The sequence below is a fragment of the Mustela erminea genome, chromosome 11 (assembly GCF_009829155.1).
Source record: "Mustela erminea isolate mMusErm1 chromosome 11, mMusErm1.Pri, whole genome shotgun sequence".
Classification (NCBI taxonomy): Eukaryota; Metazoa; Chordata; class Mammalia; order Carnivora; family Mustelidae; genus Mustela; species Mustela erminea.
This window is the reverse complement of record NC_045624.1, coordinates 66,010,316-66,031,826: the sequence shown is the minus strand read 5'-3', so window position 1 is coordinate 66,031,826 and position 21,511 is coordinate 66,010,316. Positions and strand designations below refer to the sequence as shown.

The following is a 21,511-nucleotide window of genomic DNA, read 5'->3' as shown; positions in this document are numbered from 1 at the left end:
CTGTGGAAGGGGCAGGTCCCACCCAAGAGGAGAATAATGGGTCTTTACCTCTGGTTCCAGAGGGAGCCAAAGGCCAACCAGTTCAAAAATATATCCCTCATTAGCTGGGATGAATCACTAACTCCTTTGGTTAAGATTAGATAAAGCTCTTTAATTATTAAAGTATAATATCTCTGAAATGTGTAATATTTCTGGACATTGTAACACAGTAACAGCCCAGTGAATAGGGTTTGTCTGATAAGTCTACCAGTCCTCCTGCAGGGTGTTCAGCAAACGAAACCCCAGATTAGAAAGGCCTGGAGAAAGGGGAAATGACAAGTGAGAAGGTTGTGGGCAGGGCATGCTACTCTTCAGGCCAGAGGGGCTGGCAGCCAGTCTGAGTAGGCAGGGAGCAGCATGAGGGCCAGGAGGGGCTGTGCTAGGCCATGTCAGCCCCACTCCCGGAGGGATGGACAAGGAATGATGGAGCCAAATGGAAGCCTGCAAACACGTGAAGCATACATTTCACCTACTTCCCAAGCTCGCGGGATGTGGCCCCTGCCAGAATGAGTTCTCAGTTGCCAAAGAATTGGAATGTGTTTCACTGGGAAGCGATACTGACCACACTTACAGAGGAGTCAGTGTCTTAGAATGCCTCCCTGGGAAGCATCAGCTCATGTGACAGGGCAAAGTAGCAAAAGGAAGGTTAGCACTGACTGTAGATGAATATTCACAAAGTGGAACTATAAGATAAACTCCCAATATCAAACTGTCTATTCTTCATTAGCCTCATATTTTGTAAGAGCAGCTAATGGAGAATAGAACAGAGATGGGAACAGAATAATTCCCATTACCTGTGTTTCTCCTCTCTTTAGATTACCATAACTTTTTTTCATTCATTATGTACTTCTTAATGCACTTCGATTCCATGATTATTTTCTGCCTTGCTGCTGGCTTCCTGCACCTCTTATGCAGGTTAGGTCACTTTTTGAACTTTAACTAGGCTTAGCAATACCCCAGATCCTACACTTTCTTTTTAACTATGTCTTCGACCATCGATGGCCCAGTTAATCAGCTCCAAGGCCAACTCAGCACTTATTGCAAGTGAATAAAGATAAGAGATTGTACTCTCTAAACTGGACACATGCTGAACATGTTTTGCCTTCTGGAGTTTATGTGTTTAATTTAGTGTTGGCATAAGCCTCATTAGCCTCTTCCCGATTTCTATTTTTGGCCAAATAATCCAGTGAGGCAGTTCTTGGAAGAAGAGCATAAATTCTTTTCTCCCGGCCCTGAGTCTTACCTTGCAGGGTAATGAAGTCATCAAACAGATAAACGTGCTCGCTATCTGGGTCGGTAGCAATGAGATTCATTTCTTTGTGGAACATTTCGAAGTTGGGATCGTTTCTCTTCACTACCCCAATCACAAATATTTCCACACTGATGTCACTGGCTTTCTTCACCACTTCAGTCAGATTCTTTTCATCTCGGGTATCAGTCTGCCCATCAGTAATGACCAAGGCCACCTTCTTCACACCTGGCCTTGCGGCTTCAAACATGTGGTTGGCCTCATGGAGAGCTAAGGCAGTGTAGGTGCCTTCCCCCAGGTACTGCATGTTGTCCACAGCCAGCTTGAAGTCATCCTTGTTGGAGAACTGAGTCAGATGAGCCACCTTCTCCACCTTATGGCTGTAATTGATTATGCCGATGCGGGCCGTCGCGAGGTCCAGAGCAACCTGGTCGGACAGAGTCTTCACAAGACTTTTGATGATCTCAAAGTTCTCTGGCCCCACACTTTCGGAGCTGTCAATCACAAACAGCAGTTCTAGAGGAGTCTCTTTGCATTTGGGCCCACACCCTGAAAGATGAATATTGAGATAGAAACATTGCATGAATGAATGAAAATCAGAACATCACTGATTGGTGTCCGATTGGTGTGAGAGGGGCAGCAAACCACTAGAGACCTGAACTGTAACCTTCCCTTTCTGGGAGAGTTAATAGCTAACAGCTATCCCCCTTCTGGTTTCTATATTTGACTTTTTAAGAAACAATATATTATAAAAATACCCCCCACACACACACACAAACCCACCAAAACACTGCAGAGGATAAAATAACAAACACCTATGTGCCAATTTCTCAGATTAGGAAAAATATATTTTTAGAAGGGTCAGCATCCCAATGTGTGCCTTCCTGATTCCATGGCTCTCCCTGTCCCTAAAAGATAACCCTAGCCTCAATGTGCTCTTTGTCCTTTCAGCATCTGTATTGAATCTGAATCCGAAAGCTAACCACCTAGTCTTCTACCATATCCTTATGTGAAATTGATATTTGCTCATTAGAATGACCATGGGGTAAATTGATGGATTGGAAATGGAATGAAATTGGAAATGGTTAATTGTGGGGAAAGGATGAGGGCCCATAACTATACAGAAGAATATACTATACATCTGCCCCAAACTCTAGTTTGTGTGCCCAGTTGCTCACAACAATGATGAAGGTGGCTCAGTGAGGCCAGCAGTCCCTCCATACTATGACATTCAGGAGAATGAGCTCAGAATGCTGGTTAATAAACAACTTCTGTGTAAGGTTTACCATTCAATGCAATCATTCAAGCTACCAGGAAATAAGACTTATCTGGGCTCCATCAGTTTATTCTTACCTTCGTGTTGCCCAACAGCCCTCTCTGAAAAAATCATGAGGAAACTTTGTGCTATTTTTACCAGGCTTCCAGAACTCAGAAGCCACTTCTAAACTGGCCTGTCACTGTGCAGAGTCCCAGATGGGTTCTTAAAGTCCCGAGGTCTTTTGGGGGACAAGCCAGTTCAGGGGTTCCCTGTATGGAAGAACAGTGACATTTCTGCCATGGTTCTCTTATCACCATTATTCTATTAATCTCTTGCCTTTGGGCTAATCTCTTTTTTTCCCCCTCTTTCTGCCAGCTCTATTTTAAGTCTAGCAGATTTAGCCACAGAAGCATTTAGATAGAACTATGAAGCACAATGACCTCCTGACTGTGTCTTCCTTTCTTTGAAATGCACTCTAGAAATTGTGCTCAAAACTCAATTCAGAAAGACTTCTTCCTTCAGGAGAAACACAGACATTATAATCACCAGCCAGGCTGGACTCAAATGCTAGTTAGGCCCCTGTGGTCATATTTCCTTTGTTGTTTTTTTCCTTCCCAAGCTCAGGTAAATGTCACTGAATACAAATAAGCTCTGTGCTCACAAAAGGCCTGGCTGCCCACTGACTCCAGGGCCTGTGTCTTCACTCCTCTTAACCACCCTGGGAAGAGGACTTCTTTTTCTTAAAATCAGGATTCCCACAGCCCCTCTCTCCACATCTTTCAGTTTCCCATTGACTTTCCAAATGAGCTTCAGACTTTCTCAAGAGCGATCTCTCATGTATCTCTGGGTAACCGCATTTATCTCGACCAACACAGAACACAGTGGCTGTGGTATTTTGAAGCGATGGTTCTTTTCTTGATGGTCAAAGCTTACCACATATTTCAAAAATAATTTTGATAATTTCTTCTCTCTGGAGGACAAAAGGAAAATGTTATTATTTATATGACCGTGATATTTTTTCCTATCATCACAAAAGCTATGTCTTATTACAATCAGGGTGGAGCCATTTGCTTTTATTCTTTGGCTGAGGAAAATAAAAGGCACGGAGGTGAAAAGGTGGCTAGAATGTATCATAACCGAAGTGTGTGTGAGTTGTGAAATGTCAGAGCTCGGACTTCCAGGGTTCACACTGCGGCTCCAGCATCTATCAGCTGTGTGACCTTGGCATGAGATGACCTGATAGTATCTGTGCCTCAGGGCAGGGGTGCAGGCCAAATGAGGCTACGCACACAAAACTCTTAGGATAGGGTCCAACTCCATAAAGTACTACGTACAGAGGTGTGGGCAAGGCACACCATCAGCTTAACCCACATTAACTCAATTTAACCCACATGCACTGAGCAACCAAGACAGGTACCAGGGCCAAAAGAGATTTCATTCCGCGCTGTATTCCCTCCTTTTCTCTACGGACTGCAAGTTTCTCTAGTTTGGGACTGCAAGTTTCTCTAGTTCTGCAAGTCCCCTCCCCAGGTTCCTCATACTCTCATCTCACTTCAGCACTTCCGGGAAATGCCCCGGTGCTCCTGAATGCTCCTCCCTGGTCCTGCTGTCATCAGCTCCAGCAGAGACCCGGGATGAGGCAGGCAGGGGAAATCGATGTGCCGACGACCCTGCCCTGAGCAGCCCGTTCACAAATAACTGGGATGGAACGCTGGAAAACAGAATTCTGTATTTGCCGAAGACAAGAAGCTGACCGGAATGATGAACGTAGGAGAAGCCCAGAAAATCTCAACGGGAAGGAGGCAAAACTAAAGAAGATCCAAGAAGATAAAAGTTAGCAGTTGCAAAAGTAAAGTTTTAAAGAAAAAAATATCCATAATGATAGAATTGGGGTAAAGATGACATTGCTGGTGATGTGCCTTCACAGAAGCATATACAGAAAATACTCAGGGCATTTTAATTAAATTGTATTTTTTGTAAACCGAGAAAAAGCCATTGATTCCAAGTGGCTACTTAAAAAGGACTCTCTCGGGGTGCCTGGCTTAACTGGTTAAGCGTCTGCCTTCAGCTTGGGTCTTGGGATCAAGTCCCGCATTGGGCTCCTTGCTCAGTCAGGAGTTTCCTTCTTCCTCTCCCTTTGCCTCTTCTCTCTCTCTCTCTCTCTCTCTCTCTCTCGGGAATCCTCTCTCTCTCCCTAATAAAGAAATAAAATCTTTAAAAAAATTAAATAAAAATCAGGACGCCTGGGTGGCTCAGTTGGTTAAGCGGCTGCCTTCGGCTCAGGTCATGATCCCAGCGTCCTGGGATCGAGTCCCACATCGGGCTCCTTGCTTGGCGGGGAGCCTGCTTCTCCCCCTGCCTCTGCCTGCCACTCTGTCTGCCTGTGCTTGCTCTCGCTTCTCTCTCTATGACAAATAAATAAATAAAATCTTAAAAAAAAATTAAATAAAAATAAAAGGAACTCTCAAAACAATACAATTATATAAAAGGAGGAAGTCAACAGTCATCTTTTGGGGGAGCACCTTGTCATGTTTTTCCACATTTAGAGAGGCATTTAATAAATCGGAAACTAGGATGTGTCTAGAAAGGGAAAATGTATATATTTATATATTTACATTATGTTTTTAGAAAGGAGAAAATACTAGACACCAAGTTTATGGTTATAGTTTTTCACTTAACCCTGTATCATGCTGAATTTCCCGTATGATTCAGTATTCTGAAAAACTTGATTACTAAGTCGGATGCATGGCTGTTTTAAGGTTCTCGATGCATTATTGCCAAAGTGACCTTCAGAAAGATTGTAACTGACACCTCTAACAGCAGTGTATAAGAAAAACCTCTTTTATTTTAGACACACAATGCTGGTTATTATTATTATATAATCTTTGCCATTTGATAGAACAAGATATCACATTGATTTAAATTATACTTATGTAATTCTTGGTGAGGCTAAATTCTATTTCACATGCACGTTTCCAAGTTGTATCCTCTTGTGCAAATTCTTTGTATGTCCTTTGTCCATTTCTTTCTATTAAGATATTTATCTTTCATTGACTTGTTAAGAATAATTTATATATCAAAGTTGCATTTAAATTCTTTTTAATGTGCTTTTATGGTCTAACCAGGTCTAAAATGCTTTAAGTACTCACATATATCAATCTTTTCCTCCTCTTCTTTGCTTTTACTTGACTAAAATAGTTTTATTTTTCCCTCTCAAATTGTTCAATGACTACTTCGGCTATTTTTGCCAATGATGAAGGCATCAAATTTATACCTATCAAAAGATTCATAGTCTAGTAAGCAGTAGACAAATAAATACTTTTGTCAGGGCTATACTATTAGATCCGCGCCAAGGAACCACGCTGGTCTGCTGGGAATTCCAGGTGCGGGAACCTGAGGGTGGGGCCATGGTCTGGGAAGGTAGATTATGAGCGGCTTGGGGAGGACAGAAGGGGAATGGGAGGAGCATTCCAGGCAGGGCACAAATTACACAAACACAGTGCCTTACAGTACTTGAATAAACTTAGGACATGGACGTGGCAGAAGGAATGACAGGAAATGTGGAAGACAGATGAACTCTAGAAGGTCTTTGTGTCGTGGTGAAGAGTGTGAACTTTATCCTGGGTGGTGAGAAGAGGCATAGTCCCTAAGCCGAGAAGAGATCTGATCACACTTTTATTTTAAAAAGGTGATCATGGCTGCCAATGAAGGGGTTCGAGGTTTCTAAATAGTGAGGGGGGAAAGTGACGCCAGAAAGGAGTGTTGGTAGTGATGGCGAGGAAGGACTGGTCTGGAAGGAACTTCCAGAGAGAAAATGAAGGGGGTTGGTGAGTAATTGGAAGGATGGGGGAGGAAAGAGTCTCAGAAAAGGCAAATGATGTTGGCCCACTCTGTGAGACAGGCAGGAGTGGAACAGGAGCAGGGCGGGGCTGATGAAGATCACTAGGCTCTGCTTGGGTGTGGCTGAGTCTGATGCATCGATGGGACGTCCAGCTAGGGATGTCCAGTAGGCTGTAAGACGTAGGGTTTGGTGCTCAAGAGAGCAGCGCAGACTGGACATGGATGTCAGGAAGGCCAGCCTATAAACGGCTGTGGAAATAGCCGTGGCAGATGAGATTGCCTAGAGCAGAGCATGTCAGTCTTTTGAAACCTATGTGTCCCTGCACCTCCACTGGTTAAACATATTCCTTTCCGTGTTTATGACATAAAGACGTTATGTTTTCATTCTCCATAAGCTTTGCTATGATATTAAATTAGCCTTTTCAAACTATACATCCTCCCTTTCATGGCTGTCCCTGCCTTAGAGTTGGAAGACCAGGAGAAAGAAGACTGAGGGCAGATGCTGAGAAATGCCAACATGTAAGGGACAGGTGGAGGAACAGCCTTTTGGAAGCAGTTTGGCGTGAATTATTGTGACACTGAACTCTGTCAATGGTATTTTCTAAAAGAGTAGTTTGCTAGTCTGGAATGAATCTACAACTGACAGCCGTTTGGGGATATATTTGACCAGGGAGAGAACGTGGGTGGGGAGAGGAAAGAGGCCTTCTAAGAACAGCATTCATGGGGGAGTAGCTAGGATTTGGTCCCAGACAAGCCAACTCTGGCTACAAGGGCTCTGCTACTTGCTAGCAAGGTGACTTCAGGCGTATTGCTCAAAACTTTTCTGATTTAGCATGTCTTTCATGGAAGCAGAGATAATAGTACCGATCTCACGGAGCTATCACATATATTAGCATGGAGTCTTGGGCAAGAGAGGGCGATGGCCTCCAGCCTGTCCTCTTCTTATTCCACCCTGTCCCTACCATTGCTACACTGCACGGGGACTGGGCCATCATTCGCGGGGTGAACAGTCCTCACCTCTGAGCTCTGTCCAGATTCCCTGAAAACAGCTGCCCCTTGCCCACCTTCTGGGGGGACCCAAGCATGCAGGCCAGTGCTGTCATTTAGGCAGGCAACCTGGGGATCCTGTGTATCTAGCGTGTAGAATACAGCAGGCATGTGCTCGGGATGCTCAGTCCCTTTTGGCCCTGAGGACTCCTCACCCAGGGGAAGGAGTGAGGCAGAAGAAGCACTAAGGGTCCCGTGTGGGCGCTCTAAACCTTGAGCCCTCGGGCACCCAGCAATACTAAGCAAGGGTGCTATGAGGTGAAGGAGCCTATCACAGAACCAGAACCGGTCACAGACTAGATTCTCACTGAAGGCAAATTCGCTCTTCCTTCACTCATCCTTCCCTGCTAGTCCCTCTTCTAGAATCTAGAAAGCCTGGGTCAGCAGAATGACATCCTCATTTCTAAGATCTCTGCCTCTGCATTAAAAATCTTCTGCTCGAGCGATAAAAGCCTAACTTGGCCCCAAACATCATCATACATCCTTTTGTCTGTTCTGGGTCCACATATCTGACTCCTATCATGGCATTTATCAAATGACAGGTGAAGATCCTTAGTTTGTCTTTCTTTCTAATGGGCTGTGAGCTCCTTGAGTCCACAGACACAGTCTCTTAATCTCTACTGCTCCCCTGTCTGTCTCAGAGCCTGACCCAGAATATGCACCCAAAAAATGTTGGCAAACTGAGTGAACAAATTAATGGATGGAAGAAGCCAGGCCCTCTCCACATGCTGGGGTAAGAGGGAGGGTATAAACCTCCGGGATTGCTTCTCTGAGCATTTTACAGACACTCTCCCTGCTACTTCGGAGGAGGAATTAATGTGTATGCAGCTATTTCATATGCCACAGGCATCTGGAGGTATCTGGCTTGTGGTGAGGAAGAACAAAGACGAAAAGGCAAACAGGACATAAAAAAAAGTGTGTGTTCTGTTTGTTATATGCCCAGTTCTTGTGTCTTATCTAAACTACCTGAACTCCCACCCCTGATGCCTGGATCTGCTTAGCACAGCACATAGGATCAGCATCCCCAGACCATGACCCACTGAAAAATCAAAAGGGGGAAAACGAGAAGGTTCCTATTGCTTCTCCACTCCAGGAGATGTAGTGCCCTCCAGCAAGAAAGGAAGAAATAGACTTTGCTATAGAAATTCTAGAACTTTCCCATCTTGTAAGTTTTTGTAGAGTCAGCTCTTTATTTGCTGCGGTGTAGGGAACATAGGGAAAAGTTTGCCGATGCCTTGCAAGTTTTGTTGAATAAGTGAATTAGTATATTAATCTCCATTTTGTGATGGCTGTTCTCCGAGTCACTTCCTAAAGGAGCTAGTTCCAGGAAACAGAACTCTCTCCCCATTTGAAAATGTGGAAGATCATGTAAATTAGAAGTCATTTTTTAAACAGTTCACCTCCTTGTTACCCTGTCTACCAGGGGTGAGAGGGGAGTAGTCACACCCCACCCCTGGGCTGGGTGAAGGCTGCCTGGCGTTCCTCTTGCCTCAGGTTCAGATCAATTACCTCATGCATCTAAGTCAACACTGGGCTTATAGAGCTGTGCTTTCATTATATAGCACCTGGAACTGTGTCAAAGAATTCATATTTTTGAAGCTAAAACATGAATGCAGTAATTTTGCAAGCACCAACCCTCAATTACCCTCTAGGATGGATACTCACCGTAAGTCCTACGTCTCCCTTTGGTCCTTGTAACCCCTACTTAATGGAAGAAGAGTAACAGTCAGTGTAGGTTGGAGCTAGTTAATGTATAAAAACTACAGTAAGATAAAAAATCACTCCTTGCCTGTCTTCCTGGAGAGCCGGGCTCCCCAATTTCCCCTTTATCACCTTTCTTTCCCATAGCGCCCTGTTCTCCATGTTCTCCCTTTAGAATATAGTGAAAAGAGAAGTTTAGAATGTAAATATTGAGGCCAAAGAAGAAAAAACTCTAAAATTTAGTTCATTTGCCAGTGGTTTCTCTTGAAGACCTGTGGTTCTGGTTGATAAAAATATACTACAGGGAAAAAATCATTATATTTACCTTCCCCCTGCAGTTACCATAATCTAATTCATGACGAACCAGAGATCTCAAGACGAGGAGACCTTGAGATATGATAAGAACAGTTCACTGCTTTCAGGAAGTGCCACTATATCATATTTATCATTATATTTACCTTCCCCCCGCAGTTACCATAATCTAATTCATGACGAACCAGAGATCTCAAGACGAGGAGACCTTGAGATATGATAAGAACAGCTCACTGCTTTCAGGAAGTGCCACTATATTATATTTATCATTATATTTACCTTCCCCCCGCAGTTACCATAATCTAACTCATGACGAATCAGAGATCTCCAGATGAGGAGACCTTGAGATATGATAAGAACAGCTCACTGCTTTCAGGAAGTGCCACTATTATAAAATTTTATAGCAGAGTTCTCTGGTGTCTTCTACATGGTATGTTGTAAGGATTCATTCCTTTAGCAGCTGGCTTTCAAGGATGAAGAAAACAAGATTTATAAAGTAAGCATGTTTCTAGTTAGGAAAGGAAATCCATAAGGATTTGCTTCTAAATGGATTTTTTCCTCCGAAAGCTATAAGGATGAATGACCAGTATGAGAGCTCTTCCAAAGCTCACAAAAAGCTATTGAAAACCTAAACCCAAGCATTTTTCTAAGGTCTTAAAATAACTTACCTTCTGTCCAGGGAGGCCACGGCCTGTCATGCCCTTTGGCCCTGGAAAGCCTTGAGGTCCTTGCTCCCCCTACACAATACAAAAAAGGGATCAGCCCATTAATTTCCCAAGATAACTCAGAAAATTCTTTGAGTCAGATATATACTTGTGGTTCCAAAACTGCACTGTAGCATTATCTAAATTTTGGGGGAAATGTAGATGTCGGATGGGCTAGATGATTTGCTAGTAAAAGTTGAACTTCTGAGTCTGGGGTAGAAGTGAAGGAGCTGGTTTACAGCATTTGCCTATTTCTGTGGTATAATTACTCCCACCTTGGCCAATTTTCAAACTATGAACATTATGTCAACCAGTTCACAAATGACAACTAGCTGTTATTTCAGTTGTGATATTAATGGTGATTTTTATAATCTCCTCTACATTTTTCTATATTTTTTTGATATGCTAAAAGCATGTGTTGTCTTAATAATGGAGGAAAAGAGGATATAACAGCATCTCTCCCCAATTAATGCCAAGGAGCTGTTTATATAATTACCATATACTGTTAGTTCCAGCCCTGATAATTAGTACCATGATTCTATTGATTTAGTAATTCCCTAATTCAGAAAATAAAAATGTTTTTCATTGTATTGTTTTTAACTGCTCCCTCCCTTACCTTAACTTTTTCTCCTGCTCCCCAACCCCCAAAACCGAAATAGCTTGAAACAGAAATAATCCCTGTTGGGTATACAAAGTCATCGTTCTGATGCTACTTAACTCTAAGTCATTGTTAGCAATAAGTCTATGACAAAGGTTTGTGGGACCACGAGCTGCTGAGACTTCATTTGTTTACCTTGAATATCTTTCTCAAATGGACCCTGACCACACCTACTAGATTCACTGGTATGCTTAATGAAAACCTCAGACACTGAAATGAGAATCCAGGATGGGGGTTGGGGTAAAATATTCCTTTTACCATAGGCCTGCTAGGGCTTGAGAACCACTGTTCCAGGAGGGAGGATGGGCTTTAGAAGGGAGTCTTGAAGGAGTCACAGAGGCTTGCTTGGAGACCACTGTAACTTTGAGTATCAGCATTCCTCGACCCCCCTTCCTAGCTCACTGGCTTTCAAACTTTAAAAAAATCAACAAAATGCTTTCTTTTTCAAAGTATTATAATAAAATATTTCAGACACATAAAATGTATACTATAAAAGGCAAACACTCACCTATATTTAAAAATGAAATTCAGGGGTGCAGATATGCCTGAAACCCCTGATGTACCCAATCCCCTTCACCTAAGAAGGGGAAATCTCTTTCTGAAATTGACATGCATCACAACCCATATCTATGTTTTTATGTTTTAACTACATATATATAATCTAAGATCATGGACAATATTTAATAGTTTAAACCTCAAGTAAGTGATATATCTCTGCATCCAACTTGTATTTGAAATCTCAGCATTATCTATTTGAAGTAGATCTGGGTACCTATACATAGTTCTAATTTGTTAATTTTCTCTGCTGTACAGTATGCTATTAAATAACTAGACAATTTATTCATTATCCTAGTGATGGACATTTAGGTTGTTTCCAGTATTTCCCAATTACAAATAATGCTTCAGTGAAGACTGTTACATATCTTTGCACACTTGCATACCTCCCTAGGGGGGAACGTTTCCTTAAAACAAATCTTACACAGGTGGGTACAACATAGGATGAATATAATTGGAGACTCTTGTTGAAATGAAGTGTTCAGCTCTTGCTGGACCCATCACTAGCCCCTCTCAGTAGGCTGACTCAGCTGAACTTTTAGGTACTTAATCATCTCTGCCATGTTGTACTTCTAAATGGAAGGCAGGTATGGGGTTATAGTTTTGCCTCCTCAATTCGGCTCAGACCAAGTTTCTTACAAAGATCAGATTGCTGAGAACTCATTTGTAGACGGTCTTTTTCACCTTGGTGACTCTTGAGGCAGGCACAGTGCCATGGCATAGTGGTCCCACAGTGAGGGTTTCTGCAGCATTGTGCATGGATGTCTCAGGCCCATCTGAGGAGGCTCACTGCCGAAAAAGTGATATTTGCCTCAGTGATAATGGGAGATAGGCAGGGATCAGTGGTCTTCCCTATTCAGTTCACAGTCAAGAGAGAATAGTTTTTTCCCACCAGGAAACATGGTGGTACATAGAGCCCCAGAACCCTAAATAGGGATTGGTGCCTGTGGAATATGCCAGAGATGGTACATCAATGTGCAGCTTGTGCAAGCTAGATATTCAAGCAGGAGAACGGGGAGGAGACAAAAACCTGTTCTATTTCCAAAGATGGCCCAGCTAACATGGGTGTGAAGAGAAACAGACAAGAATATGTGGAACACAGATCAATCCCATTACAGATGCTGAACACTGTGCTCTGAGAGTGGATATGCGGCCTCATCGAGAAAATAAAGGCTAGAGGGGTCTGTCTACATACAGACTGGGTGGTCAGCTCCCAGAGTTATATGGAGGACGGTGGCGAGAAACCTGCCTGAGAATCAGCCGTTCTCTGTTCTAATTAAAAAGAAAATAAAAACCAAAAACTATAAGAAAGATATCCTCTGGGACGCCTGGGTGGCTCAGTTGGTTAAGCAGCTGCCTTCGGCTCAGGTCATGATCCCAGTGTCCTGGGATCGAGTCCCACGTCAGGCTCCTTGCTCCACAGGGAGCCTGCTTCTCCCTCTGACTCTGCCTTACACTCTGTCTGCCTGTGCTCACTCTCGCTCGCTCTCTCTGACAAATAAATAAAAATCTTTAAAAAAAAAAAAAAGAAAGAAAGATATCCTCTTAAGAAAGATGTGTCCGTAAATGACATCTTGGCATAAATTCGTTTTCTGAGGTTTTTGTTTTGTTTTGTTTACAGAGGCGAAGTAGGACATCTTTATTGGACCAGGTACCTGGTTGAAAGGTGGTGCGAGGTTGTCAGGGAGATCCTTGAGATGCCTGGGACCTGAGTTTGGGGGTAGGGGTGCTGTCAGGATGTTTCGAAGCCAAGTGGAAGGGGATTAAAGGTTCAGGAGGGAGCACTAGGAGCGGCTGTATAACTGGCTTTGTCCCCGCCTGCAGGACTGGGGTGTGATGGGGAATGGTCCCTGAGAACCATACCCTCAGACAAAGTGGGTCCAGAAAGAACTTGATACCTTTCTGACAATTATTCAGAATAATTATTTCTTTTACATGCCCTGCAACGGCTAATATAGATGTCCAATAAATGTTTGTGACTAACTAGCTTCCTTTAAGAAATTACACAATTTCCTAGCAAACTTAAAAGCTACTGCAGCTTCAGTGCTATGTCCTGAGGGGAAAACCTCCAAGTAGCCACTCGGCATGTTAGGATCATCTCCAGGGTCAGGAATTTATTTGGCACCACTTCACATTATAGACATTTTCTATATAATTGTACCACATGTAGCTATTCTAGGCAGCTGTGTTTCCCTATACAAAAGCCTTTTTTTTTTTTTCCTCTTTAATTGTCAGCTTCCCTTTAAAATACTTGGAAGTCTTCCTCTAACTTTCAGAGTGTGCTACCAGGCTAATAGCAAGCAAACCCCTTAATTTGGCAGAGCCGAGTGCTAGCCCATCATACTCTTCCTTACAAGTCTCAGGAAGATGAGATGCAATTATTTCAACCTGGATCAGAAGCTGCTACAGGAAAGAACGTGTCTATCTGAAGGTATAATTAAATCCACATTTCAAGCCCAGCTTCTCCACCACTCTATCTCCCCCTTAGATCCCTCCTGCTGCAGATGTGATCATTTTCATTTTCCAGATAATTCTGGTACAGTAAAGAAAGAAATCAAATTCATGATTCATGATGATCCCAAACTATAAAGTGAACTTCTCTATTCCCTTTAGGGTGTAGAAACTAGAAAAGGCTGCTTTTGCTCTTAAATCCACAACAAAAAAATGGTAAATCTAGGGAAGTCCAGCTTTTTTTTTTTTTTTTTTTTTGAGTGCATCATAGAGCTGTGGCTGTGGGGCAACCCTGTGATTCAAAATCTAAGGAAACAGAGGATCCTCTAAGGAGAGACAGGACATTGGCACGTATATGCTGGAAACACCAATGTCATACAAGCTGGAAGAATTCAGCTAAAATTCTTATCAGTTGCTAAAGGTTGAGTGTATGCTCTTGGGAGAGGACAGGACCCCTGGAAGCTTCAGACACAGAGGAATTAATACCCACTCACAGACTCTTTGGGGACCTCACCAATGCTCATAAGAAAGGCTGGGGACAAGGTGAGTCCCAAAGCTTCCCTAACAGTTCAGGCCCCGGGGAGGGACGCAGTGGACCCCAGTGAAAGGCACAAAGCCTCCTATACGACAAAAGTCTTAAGCTGCCAGAGAGGTATAGCTAGCACTGTCACCTTTAGGGCAAAGATGACCCATGGGAGCTGGGGAAAGGAAACAGAATAAACTTGCAGGCATGGATCAGAAACCGTTAGAGATGTCCCACTACTCGGGAAAGGAGATGTCCACTCCTGGGGAAAGGTCAGGAAAACTTCCTTAGCCCAGACCAGTAGAGGCCTCCTATTTGTTTGCTGGAACTCGTAACACTGTACATTTAAAAGGGTGAATTTTGCTGTATATAAATAATCTTTGACTAAAGAATAAAATAAGTATTTTAGAAAACACAACGAATGAATAGAATGGCAAAATTAATAGGGTCTATAGAGTAAACAGTAATATAGCAATGATAATTTTCTGATGCTGATAATTTTATGGTGTCATGTAAGAGAATACAAATGTTGATAAATTTTGAAAGTGGGGAGTACAAGATTACTGAAGCAGGCCTTCAAATGAAAAGCAACTCAAAGGAAGAAGCCGGTGCTATATTAAGATGTTGAGTTCATGGGTAAATGGCAGAGTCAGCAAGACACGGTGACCTGCCTGAATAGTTACCTAAGTATTTGACTTCAAATCCAGGAACCATCCTGTATTGAAAGGAATTCTTTTCTTAGGCTTCACGGACACAGTTAATTCACTTTGGAAGGAAAATGGCATTTTGCCCGTGGCCTATGGAGTGCATATAATTGTCCAGGTGCTTACCCAGAGACCCCTAGAACAACGCAATGGTCTGGCATTGGCGCCTAGCCCCTTCCTCCTGAATCCCTTTCGTCACATTCTCCTGTTATAACTAGCAACTGTCTTTGATGGTGTGCCCTTGTGTGAAGGACTGAGCCAAGTAATGAGAGAGCTAGACATACTTTAAGGAAATTGTTAGAATAACCTGGGGGCAAGTATGTAAATGATAAAATCCAGGCTTTTGCAAACCTTCCCCAACTCCTCAGATTATATTTGATTTCACACCCAATAATTCTCTCCAAAGAGAGAGTATGGACTCTCTTGCTTTCCCCACAATAATTTCAACAATAATTCTCTCCAAAGAGAGAGTATGGACTATCTTGATCTCAAAGGCTCTGCTGATTTTCTGTCCTCAGTTCTGTCTTGGCACAGAGTAGAAGCCAGGCAGTTTCTCCATCTCTAGCCTAAAAATCAGGAGCCTCCAGTTTCTTAAAATCCTTTCCTTTGTGGAACTGAATTCCTCTAATTTAATGTCCCATTCTGACATGTTAGCCTTCTCTAACATGGCTAGGGCCGCATAATTAATGCTCTTTCAGTAAAGCAGCCCATTCGGCTGGGAGTAGAATCAATCTGTAAGGTATGTGTTAGCAGGCGAGCCTTCCGCTGGAGTGCAGCCCAGGCTCACTTGGTACCTGGCCAGGATATGGGCCTAATGGGCTTAAGTGGAACAAGGTGGCTTCATTATACTTGATTTTCATTCCCATGGTGATCTAGTCCCATTGTGCCCAGTGAGAGGTGGAGAAATGGTTTACTGTTTACAGATGCAGGGACAGATTTTGAGTCTGTTCCTAAAAATGGTTTGAAACCTGCAAGGACAAACACTGCATGATTGCACAACATGAGCTGACCCAATGGTCCAAGTCGCGCAGAGTAGAATAGTAGTTGCCAGGGGCGAGGACGAGGGCGAGAACGGGCTGTCGTTTCATGGACGTAAAAGTTTCAGTTATGCAAGATGAGTAGGTTCTAAAGATGGACTGCACAACGTAATGCTAACAGTTAACAATACTGTACCGTGCAGGCAGAAATTTGTTAAGTAGGTAGATCTCATGCTAAGTATTCTTACCACAATCAAAATTAAAACAATAGCTGAAAATAATGAATTTTTTTCAAAAAATGGGAAGGACAAAGATATCCAAGTATATTTTTAAGTAAAATAAAGAAAATTACATTAATTTTAAAAAGATAAAGTCTGCATTCTTTTCTTTTTAAAAAAGTAACAAAGTTTCTTGAATTTGCTACAGGGCCATTGGGAAACATATAAGAGAGGTACAAAGTTTCCGTCCTTGGAGTGTCCAAGCAGGGTGTGAATGGCCAGATGCCCTTTAGAATGTTGTAGAATAGATTCTTGTTTGAGATGGGGGAGGAATTAGTAGAAGCCTCTTCTAGTTTAAAAAAATCACAGGCACGTCTCTAGCACCTGCTTTCTCTTTGACATCATGAATATTGCCCTATTCACTACATCTTTTCCATCAGCATACAGTGTATATACATACATACATACATACATATATACATACATACAATCTCTCCCATCTTTAAGAAAAACTACCTTAGGACACCTAGTGGCACAGTTGTTAAGTGTCCAACTCCTGGTTTTAGCTCAGGTCGTCACCTCAGGGTCATGAGATCTAGCCCCGTGTGAGCAGAGTCTGCTTAAGTTTTTCTCTCTCTTCCTCTTCTCCTCCCCCATCAAATAAATATTTATTTATTTATTGGTCAGAGAGAGAAAGTACACAAACAGGAGGTGTGGCAGGCAGAGGGAGAGAGAGAAGAAGACACACCACTGAGCAGGGAGCCTGATGCCAGGACTCAATCCCAGGACCCTGAGATCATCAACTGAGCTGAAGGCAGATGCTTTACAGACTGAGCCAGTGCCCCTTTTCTCTCAAATAAATAAATAATTCTTTAGAAACTTCCTTAATCACACATATCACTCTCCTACTCCATCTCGAGGGACATTATTTTCAAAGTCTTGCTGATGTGCTCTATCTTCCTTTACTTTCTTACCATTGTCTCATTTTTATGCTTTTTAATTTTAATTCAAACTACAGAAAAATTACAATAATAATACAAAGATATCCCATATTCCCTTCACCCCAACTCATCAATTGTTAAGATTTTTTCCATGTTTTACTCTATGAGTATGGGGTGTGTGTGTGTGTGTGTGTGTGTGTGCGTGTGTGTACACATGGCTCTTGTCAAGGTTACTAATGACTTCTGTGTTGTCAAATCTAATGACCACTTTTCACCTCTCAAATAATCAGCAGCGTTGAAACTAGATGACCATGTGCTCCTTGAGATACTTCCTCACTTGGCTTCCAGGACCCACTTCCTCTTGGTTCTCTGCCTACCACTTCGCAGTCTCCTTTGCTGTGTCCTCTTCATCATACAAACCACCAAGGGCTCGAGGGCCCATGCCCACTCCGTGGATCTCTTTTCTTTTCTATCTCTCTATATTCACTCCCCACATGTTCCCATTCATGCTCAAGACTTCACTATCAATAGACTGATAAACCAAATTTATATCTCCTGTGTTGATGATCTCTCCTCTGAACTCTAGATTTCTATTCCCAGATAACTATCTAACAGCTCCACTAAAGATTTAGCTTCACATGTTCAAATTTGTGTGTCAGGCCTGGATTCTTATTACAAATCCCTAATTAAGAATGCCCAATTCCTCCTACCCACTGCCTAAGCTTCTATCCCACTTATTTTTTTAACACTTATTTATTTATTTTAGAGAGAGAGCGTGCAAGCAGGGGGAGGGAGATTGGGAGAGAATCATCAAGTAGATGTCCCACTGAGCATGGTGCCCAAAGGGGGGCTTGATCCAGGAACCAAGATCATGACCCAAGCCAAAATCAAGAGTTGGTCATTTAACTGACTGAGCCACCCAGGTGCATCCTACCCCACTTTTTAACATGGAGAATGAAATGTCATGGGCTAGGAATGCAGAGTGAAGAAAGACAAAGGACATGGCCCCAAAAAAGTGTTTTTGACAAAATAAGCAAAAACGGGTGGTAAAGAGATTCTCCCAGTGGGAGACATATTGCCCTGAGCCCTCTGTTCCTTTCATTCATACTTGAGAATCTACTATCAATACAGCTGGATAATCTGGAGAACTGTTTGTTTTCCACTTTGGCAGACATTATTAAGATTTACTTCCAGGGATTCCTGGGGCCTGGCTGGCTGAGTCAGTTAAGTGACTGCCTTTGGCTCAGGTCAGGATCCCAGGGTCCTGGGATCGAATCGCCATTGGGTTCCTTGCTCAGTGGGGAACCCGCTTCTCCCTCTACCTCTGCCTGCCACTCTGCCTGCTTGTGCTCTCTCTCTCTGACAAATAAAATAAATAAAATCTAAAAAAAAAAGATTTACTTCCAGTGTATGATATCATCAACAAAGTAAATAGAGTTAACCCTGAGGATATTTTGCTGTTTCTTGTCAAGTCTGGTTGCAATGCCATTATCTCATACAATAAGAAGTGGTAAATTATAAATATATTTATTCTATGGCTCAGAAGGAATGAGCTCATTTTGGTGTGTAAGGGAAGGCTTCTGGGAGAAGTGCTACCTAATGTGAACCTTGAAATGGGAATAAGAGTGAGCCTCCTTCTCTGATGATTAGTAATGTCCAGCACCTTTTCCTCTACCCGCTAGCTGTTCATATATGTTCTTTGGGAAAATGTCCATTCAGGACTTTTGTTTATTGTTTAATTCCATTATTTGTTTTTTTTCTTTGCTATTGAATTGCATAAGTTCTTTCTATATTTATGATATTAACCACTTATGAAATGTATGGTTTGCAATTTTTTTTAGTTTTGTAGGATGTCCTTGCATCTTGTTGATAATTTCTTTACCTCTGAAAATCAATACATTTTCAGATTTATTTATTATTGTTTAGTCAATGGTAATTTTTTTACTCAGTTCTTAATTTTAATTCCAATATAGTTAACATACAGTGTTCTATTAGTTTCAGGTATACAATAAAATGATTCAGCAATTCTACACATTACTCAGTGTTTATCAGGGAAATGCAAATAAAAACCACAATAAGATATCACCTCACCTTGGTTAGAAAGCTATCATCAAAAGGACAAGTGATAACAAATCCCAGCAAGGAGCTAGAGCAAAGGGACACCTCAACCATTGTCGGTAGGACTGCAGATTGGTACAGTCACTATGAAAAGCAGTATGGAGTTTCCTTTAAAAATTAAAAATACAATTACATGATGCAGAAATTCTACTTTTAGGAACATATCCATAGAAAACAAAATGTCAAAGAGATATGTGCACTCCATGTTCATGGAGGCATTATTTTTAACAGGCAAGACAGAAAACCTGAACGTCTACCAACTGATAAATGAATAAGGAAGTTGTGTTATATACATGGGTACATGGGAATATTAATCAGCCGTAAAAATGGAAATCCTGCCATTTGTGACAACAGTGATGGATTTGGAGAGCACTGTGCTAAGTGAAATAATTCAGAAAGAGAAAAAAAAATACTGTATTTTTTTTTTCATTTATATGGAACCTTCAAAAAAATAGAAGAAGAAAAGAAAAAAAAACTCATGGAAAAAGAAAGCATATTTGTGGTTACCAGAGGCAAGGAGTAAAGGTAGGGAGAGTGAATAAATGTGGTCAAAAGGTATAAAGATCCAGCTGTAAGAGAGATAAGAATCAGGGATATAATGTTTAACATGATCGCAGTTACTACTGCTTTATGATATATTTGAAAGGTGTTAAGAGAGTAAATCCTTAGCATTCTCATCAAAAGGGAAAATCTTTTATGTCTTTTTCATTTACTTTATATTTTTTTATCTATATGAGATATGGATTTTAACTACGGTAATTGCAGTAATCATGTATGTAGGTAAAGTCATTATGCTGTATACTTTCAACATTTAAAAAAAAAAAAAAAGGCATGAGCTTCTTTAAGTAGGTAGGGAGTGAAAGGGATCTCTCCAGGAAGAGAGAGAGCATACACAGAAGCACTGGGACCAGGGTACACAGGAACTGAAAGACTTTCAGAACTGAGGGGTTGAGAAGACTTAAGATTGGATGCCCAGATTATATAGTCTTGCTCACTTATTATTATTATTATTTTTCAGTCTTTCCAACTTTTGAAGCTATGTCTTTAGGTATACACTAAAAACTCTTTAGATTTATTTTCTTGATATATAATTATGTGAAGGTTTTTTAAATTACAGAACAGGTGTGCCTGGGTGGCTCAGTTGGTTAAATGTCTGCCTTCAGTTCAGGTCATGATCCCAAGGTCCTGGGATGGAGCCCTGCATGTGCTCCCTGCTCAGTGGAGAGTCTGCTTCTCTCTCTCTCTGCCTTTCCCCTGCCTGTGCGCGCTCTTTCTCTCTCTTTCTCTTTTGCCCTCAAATAAATAAAATCTTTTAAAATAGTAAAATTACAGAATGTTTATAGAAATTCTTTATAGAAAAACTATATATATATAGTAAAATAGTGTATATATAGTAAAATTATAGAATCTTTATAGAAAAAATTATAGATCTTTACTATGGATGAGGGTTTTGTTTATTAAGAAGTATATTCTAGAATGATTTCTAATAGCCAATAGGAGACAGAAGCCTCTTTTACTGGAATTTGGCAGGGAAGTCAGGCAACAAGTGGTATTTCTGTCACATCCAAGACCTAAACCTCATAATTTCACCACTCATGTTTTCAGCAGATGGTTATCATAGACTGAGGAGAAAGAAAAAAAGGGAAGGGAGAAAGTCAAAAGGCAAGAGGAAAATTCCACCTTTGTTTTTTCTAGAAGTGTAATGAAAACACGTCTCTAGGGTTAAGATTCCTTATATTTGCACACAGGCCAGATATAAAATACAGTTCAGTTTGGTTCAGTAGCTTGAACTCAGTTGGTAGATCTGCAACCTGATTTATGTGTGTGGCATCAATTGTGCCAGAATGTTTCTTGTTACATGTTTCTACTTTCAGATACAGGCAACTAGATATAAATCCTTTCCAAGGAAGTTAAATTTATGTGAACTAGATTATAAAACCCAGATTTTCAAATATCATTTGTAATTGCCTGGATTCCTAAATAGGCTCCTTAGTTCAGTCTTGGTCCTCAGACAGTCTATTCTCAGCCTACCAGTCACAGTCATTCTTTTACAAAATAAGTCAGACCAAATCCTAGTGTTGGCTGGAACCCAGAAACAACTCCCAAGACTCTGAATAAGAGTCAAAGTCCTTACAAGGGCCTACCTGGCTAGATATGAATTGGTCCCACTCCAGCCCTCCTGTTGTTACCTTCCTGACGTCACCTTCAGTCACACA

General features: G+C 41.6%; 1 protein-coding gene across 1 annotated transcript in view; it reads right to left on the bottom strand.

Annotated features, from left to right (window-relative positions):
* Positions 1-21,511, bottom strand: part of COL28A1 (collagen type XXVIII alpha 1 chain) — a 158,323-nt gene that overhangs the window by 20,436 nt on the left and 116,376 nt on the right. The window contains exons 28-32 of the mRNA XM_032305402.1: positions 10,115-10,183; positions 9,223-9,303; positions 9,099-9,134; positions 3,480-3,516; positions 1,283-1,837 (exon numbers count right to left, since the gene is read on the bottom strand). Of these exons, the coding sequence (XP_032161293.1) occupies positions 1,283-1,837; positions 3,480-3,516; positions 9,099-9,134; positions 9,223-9,303; positions 10,115-10,183 (778 nt within the window). The remainder of the gene's footprint in view (positions 1-1,282; positions 1,838-3,479; positions 3,517-9,098; positions 9,135-9,222; positions 9,304-10,114; positions 10,184-21,511) is intronic.